The following is an 11297-nucleotide window of genomic DNA, read 5'->3' as shown; positions in this document are numbered from 1 at the left end:
TCTCCTATTTTTAATAATAAAAAAATAAAGAATAAATATCTATTTTATTTTTGTTACATGCAGACACCTTTTATATATATATATATATATATATATATATATATATATATATATATATATATATACACACTTTTGTCCCAACATATTTGATACCAAAATATTCTTTGTCACATAATAAGTGTCTGTAAAAGAAAATAAGTTATAAATAAGTATTATTTTAATTTTTCAATGTAATATTAATTATTTTTTTCTCTAATACTCTTAATAAGTATCATGTTAATTTTTCATTATATATGTTTATCTATAGAAATGGAACTTGCGCACACTAGTCAACCAATCAAACAAGATTTCTTTGATTTTAGTTTTTAATATAATATTAATAATATTTTTTTGAATAATTACTAATTTGTTATTGATTTATTAATTCTTTTGTCTGTGTAAAAAAAAAATAGAACGACACTTATCATAGAAAAAGAGAGTACATGCTAGCAAATCCTTTGGTACAATGACACCATATTAATAATTAATAATTGAAAGATTAATGTATTTTGTTTTTAAGTTTTCAAAGGTTTAAGGGTGGAGATTGAGAGAAGGAAGGAAAGTCGTGTTTTTCTTATACAGAATGTAGATACATGCCATGTAGCTTGAAACTATTATAACTAATCAGACAATGCATGTAATGTTGTTGATAAAAAAAATAATAATAAATGTGTGGCCGGTGCATGTTGTATATTTTTTTTCTTGAAAAAGGAATTCTAACTAATCATACGTTCTAAAATTAATAAAATAAAAGCTAATTTAAATTGAAAAAATTAGATGGATATTTAGTTATTAGATAGGCCAACCATAAAGTGTTCAAACTTTTCAAACCCAGTATTCGACTTGACCATGGACTATTTGGTCAGATAAGTCCACCATAAAAAGGCTCATGCTTGCAGGCTTAACGCTTAACAAATAGTGAATTGTGTAACCAAGTAAAAGTAAGTTGATCATAAAGCCCCCACAACTTTTGAGTTCAACACTTAAGGGGTTGTTGACTGTATGATAAGGTAAGTCAACCATAAAATTTCCATGCCTTTTAGGCTTAGAACTTAAGGAGTTGTGGACTATTCCACCTGATAAAACCACCATCAAACACTCATGTCATGCCTTTCAAGATCAACACTTAAAGGGATGTGAATTGTTCAAATTGGTTGTGGAGCCATTGATCATAGTGCTTGTAGACCAATCAATTATGGTTTGATTGAGCAAGTGTTCCACGCCTTTCAAGTTCAGTGCTTAAGGTGTTATGGGTCGTTTAATATAGGATGGGTGAGCATCTTTTCTTTGGGGTCAAACACATCCAATAAATACGTGACTAGGTGTTTCCTTGGTTACTCTAAGAGAGATCATCATTATTTATTGAACATTGAATCAACGCTAAAAACCCCCTTAAGATACTCAAACAAGGACATTATATAAAAAAATTTGGTAATATTTTTCCATTTTTTGATAATTATTAGATAAATAATATAATTAAGCATAAGTATTATACTAATCAATCTTTATTTTATGATAATTTTTACTTTATTTATTCAGTTCATTTTGTATTTTATTCTTGTTCTCTCCTTATTAAAAAGATATTTTAAAATCATCTATTTAATTATTAGCTAATCATATATGTATTAATTATTTTTTACAAGTTTAGATTATCTTGGAGGCAATATTACTTCTTTTTATTTTTAAGAAAATATGTTTTAAAAATAACATTTCTATTAATATAAAGATTCCACTTATACTCTTAAAAAAATCAAATATAGTATTACTAAAAAAGTTATCAATAAAATGTTAATTGTTGATTTTTGTTAGTGTGAAATATTCAAATTCATAATCTTTCTTTTTCCTATTTCATTTAACCATCACGCTCAATCTTATAATTTCTATTTAAAAAAACTACAGTATACCGCACATTAAGTTTTGTATAAAACAAACCAACAAATCACTTTTTTTTTTTACAGACAACAAATCACATTTCAAAGATAGATAATGAATTTCATTAAACAAGTTAATTAAAGTTCAATTCATGATTTTGTCTATAAAAAAAATATTTTTATATATTAAGCTTGAGGTAAAACATTTTTCATAACTCTTATACATCGTAGGAGATTAATTAATTATCTGATTCGACCGATAACACTCTTAATAAAATAACAAGAACTTAGATAAAAAAAAGTCAAGACAAATTAGCTAAAGTGTTGTTTGTGTTTTACAATTAGAGTTAATGAGTAATGATTTTGTTTCCATTTGAACGGCAAACAACACTGTTTGAACCTAGAATTAACTGAGTTTGAGGTGAGGAAAAAACAACAGCTCTTTGTATGTATACCAAGAAAAACACAACTTACCAAACCCATCACAATCACAATCTAAGTTGTGTAATTACCGACACAACAATGGTAAAACAAGCCACGCAAACCCACCGTGTTATACACCCTTTTCTACTCTTTTTTTTTTTCATTCTCTCTTTCTAATTTTTTTTATTAGGGTACGTTTTAATAAATTATCAATAATTAATCTCTTTGAGAAAAGAAACAACTGGAAGGCAAATGACCACATTAATTCAAAGGAAGAATAGAGTACGAAGAGAGGCACAAAACAGTTGGCTATCTTTATTTTAAAAAAAAAAGAAGCAGTTAAACTATTGGTTGATCAGCCTAATCATAAAAAAATATGAATTTGAGAGAAATTATAACTATTAATTGAAAAAGTAGCTTTGATAAATAAAAAGAAGAAGAAGCTAAAATTGTAATTAAATATATATAACTAGTCATGTAGTGGCTCAAATTTTAACTGTTTAATTTTTAATTTTGATTCTTTATTTTACTCCTTAAAGTAAATTTCTCTCCTTAAAACAATTAATTAAATCCAATATATATTGTTTTCACCCAAAAAAAAGTCACAAAAAATCCCAACATATATATGGTTGGCATTGTACCTAAAGGACTATATATATCGGTGGCACCATCTTTATTTCTTTCTTTTGTTTTTCCCCTTTCTGGTTTTGATTCTTTTGAATTAATTGAAAGCTGTTTGCAACGTTAAATTTGTAAAAAAAGGTGAGATGAATCGTGATAATTACAATTATCAAATGCTATGAATAGTGCTTATTAATAATGAAAGAAAAGTTGTCAAGAATAATCCTCTTCACGTCTTTATCTTTATGGTGCATGGTATGATTGCATCTTTTTTCCCGTGTGTACACCGAGTAAATTAAATGTCACTATCCTTAAAAAAAAATTATGTGTCCTTCTTTTATTATACTATTTTGCATTTTCAGTTAATAAAAATTATTCATTATATTTGGTTAATTTAACCAACACTCACAAATATTTCATTTTGTGAATATTAAATTTCTTTATAATATTTAGCTAATAAAGCATTATAATTATTGTTCCACTCACATCAAACTAAAAAACATGTGTACTATATGTCTAGAGTAATATTCTTCTTACAATACCTTTTTTTCAGTGTGTGAAATGTACCTTTTTTATACTCTTACAGATAAAAAGAAAAGAAATACAAGTATAAAATAGGTAATGCAATAATAAAAAATAAGGAAAAAAATTATGAAAAATATAATGAGTTGGATGGTAGGTATGTATCTAAAACACATATTCATTGCCTACATAATAGTGTACCTGTCTAGTAGCAGAGGCCTGTTTGGGGTGTGTTTGAAACTATTTCTAGTTTTTTATTTTTAAAAAATGTTTTGTAAATAGTTCTAAAACCTAATTTTTGAAGAAAAAAATTATATAATAATAATTGGAGTTGTCAAAGTCAGTCAAGTTGACTCATTGGACTTAGTCAACTGTGGGTTGATTAGAAAATGAGTCCATTTAACTCACTAATATTTGTTGGTAATTTAAGAAATAATTAATCAAGAATTTGATCTTCAGGCTCATGGATATAAAAGAATATATATATTGAGTGAGATCATTTTTCTAAGCAAATCTTAACATTTTGTGATATTAATCTTTTAATCTTAGACTAAAACATACCTTGAATTCACTCAAAAAGAAAAAATAATGAACTCAATTTAACTCTACACTTTGACAAAGTAAAATGAATTGATCCATCTAAAATATATAAAAAATATAGAAAAGAAAAAAAATACTTAAATATAAAAAAATATCATAATTTTGGTAATACAATTCCATGTTAATTTCAGTCATTCGTGTGTATAATAGTCAAAATTTGTTATTTTTTATGATAATAAATGAAAATGTACACACAGATACACTTAAAATGACTGTAAACAGTCATCAACGTAAAATCATTGTATTTAAAATGTTATTAGTTAAAGTAATTGCATGGATGGGTTTCAACTATTGCATCCTTTGCATTTTTTATTTATTTGACGGAAATAATTTGTGTTTTTATTAATAATTATAAAACATCATCTAATTTTCATTTTATCTTTTGTAAAGATTTATATAAACAAATACGAATATAATTAAGTAAAATATTTAAAATGAAAATTTTGATATTTTTATAATCTTCAATAATAATATAAAATAAAAATAAAAACAATTCTTGAAATAAACTATTAATCTCCTTGTGTTGCTGTAAGTAAAAACATACATTCATTTTTAAATAAATCTATACAACACAGAAACAACATAGAAAAGGATAATGGAGAAATCAGATCCTCTCGCACTTTGAGCTACATCCATTGTTGTGTCTTTGGTGAACCCTTCTTCTTTCTTGGATACCCTCATTAATTATTCGCACTTGGGTATGGACTTTGGAAGAGATATTTATTGATTCATTTACTTTATATAAACATATAAAATATGATATCACTAGTCACTTATCCTAGCTATCTACTGAAAATCTCTTTTCAAAGATGGTGCCACGTCAACTAAAATCTAAGGGGGACCCACAAACCGAAGAAGAATAAGACGTCCTTCACCACCTTGCATTCTCTCAATAATACACATGCCCATTTATCATCATTCAATTCAATGCTCCATTCATTTTCATACAAGACCATTTACCTGTATTACCTGTCGGCACTTCACATCCACCGCACGATCAAACCACACCGTCAATCAACGGCTCCAAGTCTCCCATGCCCCACAAAGGTTGTGCTCCCACGCTATAAGTACTCTTGTTCATCTTCAAGTAACGCCAAAATTAGTCATGTAATTATGCTTAAGTCGGTGGTATTACTCATTTTACAAATCAAAATTACCCCTATAAGTTTTTTTTTTTTTGGTTGAATACCTCTATAAGGTTTTCGAAGGTATATATACTTTTTTGTTAAATTAAATTTTCATGTCACAAGTTTTAAATTGATTTAACTGATAAAATACATATTTAACCACTGAGTTGGAATCGATTAACATGAATTATTCAAATTTACTAGTGATAACAAGTTTAAGTATAACCATCTTACATATTAGTATTTGAAGAAATATTTTATTAGGCAGCTCAAACACTTTCCGTGTGATTTGTACCAAAAACTTAACATTACTTAATTTGTTGATCAAGTAATGCAAAATCATTACAGTTTAACGGCTGGAGGTTTTGAGTTTGAGTGAAAAATATTAGGTTAAATTAACAATTAAAACTATAGTCAAAGATATAATTTAATTGTATGTATTATTATATACTAATACTAACATAAGCTTCACTTACTAATTTGATTATGTATCATATACTAATATGAGCGATGATGTTAATTACATGTATGATGGCACAGTAATTTCACTATTTATCCGTTTGATTTTCGCGACACTTTAAAATCAAAGCCACTTTGTGTTGAAGGGCACAGCACAAGTTGTTTATCGGAACGTTGCCACAAACGTTGTTGTTTTCAGATAAACACGTGACTATCTATCTATCAATCTCCATCTCTGAGTTCAACCGAACCAAACTCCGAAGCTATGGCAGAGCTCCAAACCAAGGTTGAACCTGTTCCAGTCCCGGCTCTGGCTCCGGTGGAGCCCGAGCCACCGCTGGCTGAGGCGCCGCCGCTCGAGCAGAAAGCGGTGGTGGTGCCTCCACCTGTTCCGGCAGCAGCAGAGGAAACCAAAGCTCTTGTTGTTGTGGAGAAGGAGAAGGAGAATGAGAGTGAGTTTTTTGTTCAGTTTTCAAAGTTTAAACTTTTGTTTTGTTTGAATCATGGGTTACCATCAAAATTCAAATTTAACAATAACGTGCTAGCTAGTAGCTCGGTTGCTTTGTCTCTTGTGTTGTGTTGTTTTTTGGAGTGTCCATATCTTAGTGGTGTGAACTGTGAAGTATTCATCAAATTTTGTCGATCACTATTTTCTGCCGCGAATTTTGTTGTGTTGTTTTTGGAGTATCAATTTTAGTGGTTTAAAGTATTCATCAAACTTTGTCGATGATCAATCTCTGTGACTGGTTGATGAGAAAACTTTGGAAAATTGCAGGAACATAAACACTATTTGTAAATTCGCTAAATTGTCTCACAGGTCTGTTACCTGGTTTTAATTTGTATTGTTACTTGACTTTCTATTTTAATGAAGTTTTTCTTCTTCTTCTTCTTTTTATGAAAAGTTTTTGGAGCTTGATTTGTATAGTTGGCTTTGGCTCAGTTTAGTTTATTATCATCCATAAGCTTTCGTTGGTGTACTGCTCTGTTCTTCTTTTTGGTGTTGATTGATTTCCAGGAGAATAATTATGGGTTGCCATAAAAAATCCAGCTTTGCATGATTGATATGTCTGATTTTGATTAGGTACTGTAGAGTGTTGAGTGTGATGTTTGTGAATGTTCTGTTCTTTAGTTTCTGTTGGTTTCTGAGAAAGCTTTGGGAAATGGGGAATCAATGGAAAAAAGAAGCATGTCTCTTGGTTTTTAATGATTATTAACTTACAAAGGACCATTTCTGTTTGTCATTGCATTTTAGTATTGCTTTTATTTTTTCATGGGTTATATATTTTTTTATTCTGTTTTTTCGTTCATCAAAGTTCTTTTTGTGGGATCTTATGATTTTCCATTTTCCTTTGTGAGTGTTTATGGTATTTTTGGTTAAAGAAAATAAGGAGTAAAGAAAACACATATAATATTGTATTTCCTTTTATTTAGATGGAGAGAAAATAATAGAGAAATAAAAAAGAGAAGGTTTATTTCTAAAAAAAATTGTTTTATTTTTCTTTTCGATCCCTTGTTTTTCAATTCATATTTCAAACTTTTCTCTGCTTTTCTTATTTTCCTTCTATCATACCAAAAAGGATGTGAATTAGAAAAATTTAAGGAGAAATTTCATTTTTTATGTTCCAATTCTAATAATTCACTTTCCTTGTGGGCTCATTTATCTGACTGTTCATGGTTCTCCATCAGTCATCTTCTTTGGGTTGCCTTCCAATAATTAGATGTGTATGCTTTTCTTTGATGTGTCTTCTTAATGGGGTAACCTCACTTTCTTTTTGGCTTGCAGAAGTTTGTTCCACCCATTATTTATGCTTATTATAGAAGCATAAATGTTTATCTAGTTAACTGTACTAGTTTATGTGCCAAGCTAATTGAACTGTATTTGTATTATATACTACTTAGTTGTTATAAATTCATTTATACTTTTCTAACTAGGCTGTACTAAAGCCATTTTCTTTCAACAAAAGCATGTTCATCATTTCTTGTTCTATACGTCAATGCACAATTTCTCTCCCTGGCCCAATAAAGTGATTTTTCATTAGGCCATCCAAGTTGTCAAAAAATATTGTCCCCCCATGTTGGGATGAAAGGTCTTTTTCCTCTTTGGCTAATGATGCTTTGATTAATAGGAAAAAGTTATGCTAAACATTTTTTCATATCCAGCTGGCTGTCTTTAAATTAGAATCTGATAATGAAATGCCAGCGTGCAATCTTTACTATTGATGCAATTTTTACCTTTGAGATCATTGTTTTTCTTTACCATTTTATTTTTGGTCTACAGAGATACCAGAACCTGTAAAAAAGAATGCCACAGGTGGATCCCTTGATAGAGGTTGGTGTTAAGACTTTTCTCATGTTTTAGTTTACATTGTCTTGTAAATATTTGATCTTGATTATATAATATTTACACTTTTAATATTTGGAGCTTTTTGTTTCATAACTACTTGAATTTGTCAATTTGAGAAGCACTATCTAGTCTATGACACCTTTCAAATGCACATGGATGGATTTCTAGTTGACACTTCTCTATATCTTGCTATGTAACATGAATATGTGTTCATACTAACTTATGTTAAGAAACTTTTTTCTAAATATGCTTTCTAGAGATGATGGTTCTCCAATTAATAATTTTTTTTGGATAGCATATATCTTCCTTAACAAATGACTGATGCAATTCTATGGTGTACAGACATTGCTCTTGCAGAAATAGAGAAAGAGAAAAGGTTGTCTAATGTGAAGGCATGGGAAGAAAGTGAAAAATCCAAAGCAGAGAATAAGTAAGTCTTTATTTTAATTCCATTTTGCACTTTGTCCTTCTAGGTATAAAATCAAGCACATTATTCCTAAAAGAACCTTCACTTGAAAATAGACAATCTATCAAATAAGTTCTATGTTGATACGGTTTGCCTGAGAAAATAATCCTCCAAATCCAAACCCTTCATAATTTTACATGATTCAAGATTAGATAAGCCCTATATTTATGATGTGGCTTAGAAAAACTTAAGATGATTTTTGTGATCTGTAGGCCAATAAGGGGAGGAAGTGTCATTTGAATTTTTTATGGCCTGTGTCTATATGTTCTGATTTTCTTAAACTTTATAAATTGTTGTGTTCTGTTAACAGAGCCGAAAAACATCTCTCTGCTGTTGCTGCTTGGGAAAACAGCAAGATAGCAGCTCTTGAAGCTCAGCTGAGAAAAATTGAGGTAAATATTTGTTGCTCAGTTATTGGTTGATACAATGACATTGTTTTTTCTATTATTCATGATATCATGATGCATGTTTGGCCTAGTTCTGAACATTATAATCAAGATAAGAAAGACAAAATAATGTAAGAATTTATGTTGTCCTGTGTTACATGGAATAATATGCATGATTGACACAAAAAATATCTAGATTTTATCCAACAAATTCTCTTTTCCTCACCCTTGTCACATTGTTACCAGACATGTGGAACCTCTATCCAATTACTCTCTTACTTTTGTCAAAATGGTATCAAATACCTATGGATCAGTTCCTAATTGAATCCATTTACTAAAAGAATTATGCTTTTATTAATGAAATGAGCAACTACAGTCTAGAACGTACTAAAATTGATAATTTTATAAATAAATTTTGTCCATGTCCATTTAACAGGTGAGCTATATCTTTCTTTCATAAGAATACAAAATAGTGTGTGTGTATATATATATAATAAAACTCCAAATTTGACAGCAGAAGTTAAACATGGCTTCTCCTCGGAGGGACCCACTTTTCTGCTTCCTTTCCATTCAAAGGATAAAACTTAAAAGGAAAAACATTCTTTAACACAATTTTTTTACGAGTTCATTTTGATACAGTTAGTGTAAAGATTTTTACTTCATTAGCTAATTGAAAGTCATCCTAAATATCGCCTGAATAATTATTATAGAAGTCAGAAATCATATTATGCATGACAATTTATGATATCATGGTAGTATAATTTTATTTTATTTTTTTACTGTTAGTGCATTCTAATTAAATTTATTTATCATATTCAAATAATGAATCTGAACAAATTTTAGTGTAATCAAGTGATATTAAATCTTTTCTTGTAAATTAAAAAATGAATAGATCTCTTTCCATAAAAACATACAAGCACTTCAGAGTATTACATTCATCTATCTAACACTCTCGAGTCTAAGCAGGAACAAATGGAGAAAAAGAAAGCCGAATATGGTGAAAAGATGAAAAACAAAATAGTCTTAGTTCACAAGCAAGCAGAGGAGAAGAGAGCAATGGTTGAAGCCAAGCGTGGTGAAGAAATTCTCAAGGCAGAGGAAATAGCTGCAAAACACCGTGCAACTGGAACCACTCCAAAGAAGGCCTTTGGATGCTTTTAAATTTTTTATTATTCTTTTGTGCTTTTGTGTCTTATGTCATAGCAATAATGAAATTTTGTCTATAATTTTGTTTGCCTGTTTTTAAATGTTGTTTATGCGTGTACGAAATGGAAAGGGGGACATTATGAAGTTTGTGACATACAGGACAGCCTCTAGATCTTTTTTGTCAAGATGAATCCATGCTGTTTATTTCATTTGTTTTTTTTTTTTTACATAACAGAACATTCTATTCATCAAGCAATAGATTTTCTCTCTCTTCATTATTATGAATTATTATGGAGTGAATCAATAATTTTTATCTTGAAATTATAATGCTCAGTTGAATTGGTTCTGAAATTAAAAAACAATGGAAAAATAGTTTTTAAAATTGTAAATTATCAATTAATTTTAACTCTAAAATTGTAATTGCAACAAACTCATCTAGTTTCTTTGTTGTTAATTAATTGGTGTCACAACAAGGTGCCGTTCCCATCCTTACCAGTTACCACAGTACACATTAACAAAATGAGAATCATAATAATTCATAAACCAAAGAGAGAGCAACAATTTTGTAACTTCACTCATTCAAGTGAGTTCCCCCACGTTGCCATGACATAAATTGGGAAGAATTTGAAGTTTACAAGGAAATATTACCTCAAATTTGGTTTATCTCTAGCAAGATTATAAGGAAATCAACAGTTCAAGAAAGGGAAAACTGCATGATTGCAACCTGTTTGCAAAAGAGACTGCTTAAAAGTTACAATAATAGTCAAATTACTTAAGTAATTAACTAACAAAAAATTAAATCAAATGGTGAAGAGTTGAGAAAGAAATAGTGGCGCCAAAAGCAATATCCACAAATATTTTGTTGGTTGGTGAAAATAATAAGTGGAAGAGCTCCTGTCACAAAATAACAGAATTTCAACTTCAGTCATACAACAAAAGCATGAGAAGAAAATCAAATCTCCTAAAGTAAAGGAAGCTCAAAGAAACATCATAAGAGTAAGAGAATATGATTTTGAAGTATTAAGCAGGACTTATCATGTTAACTTCGTGTTAGCAGAACTACTCCACGATATCAAACACTTTGTTTTGAATTTTGTGGCACTTTAAATTCAAAGTCACTGTTAGAGTTGAAGAGGCAGGACTTATTTATAGGAAAATTGCTACAAACGTCGTTCCAGATGTAACAATATTAGAGGAAAATGTTGCATGGACCACTCCATGCATGCTATCCAATGCTTAGAGAAAGAGAGAAAAAGAAATATAAGTATAATAGGTTATAGATGTTGATTGACT

General features: G+C 29.4%; 1 protein-coding gene across 1 annotated transcript; it reads left to right on the top strand.

Moving 5' to 3' along the window:
* The first annotated feature begins 5785 nt into the window (after positions 1-5785).
* Positions 5786-10279, top strand: LOC114405770 (remorin-like). The gene is made up of 5 exons (XM_028368261.1): positions 5786-6114; positions 7941-7991; positions 8349-8436; positions 8783-8864; positions 9825-10279. Exons 1-5 carry the CDS (start codon positions 5928-5930, stop codon positions 10017-10019), a joined length of 603 nt encoding a protein of 200 aa, XP_028224062.1. The 5' UTR covers positions 5786-5927; the 3' UTR covers positions 10020-10279.
* Positions 10280-11297: the final 1018 nt, after the last annotated feature.

Source organism: Glycine soja, chromosome 3 (assembly GCF_004193775.1).
Source record: "Glycine soja cultivar W05 chromosome 3, ASM419377v2, whole genome shotgun sequence".
Lineage (NCBI taxonomy): Eukaryota > Viridiplantae > Streptophyta > Magnoliopsida > Fabales > Fabaceae > Glycine > Glycine soja.
This window is presented reverse-complemented; position numbering and strand designations above follow the sequence as displayed.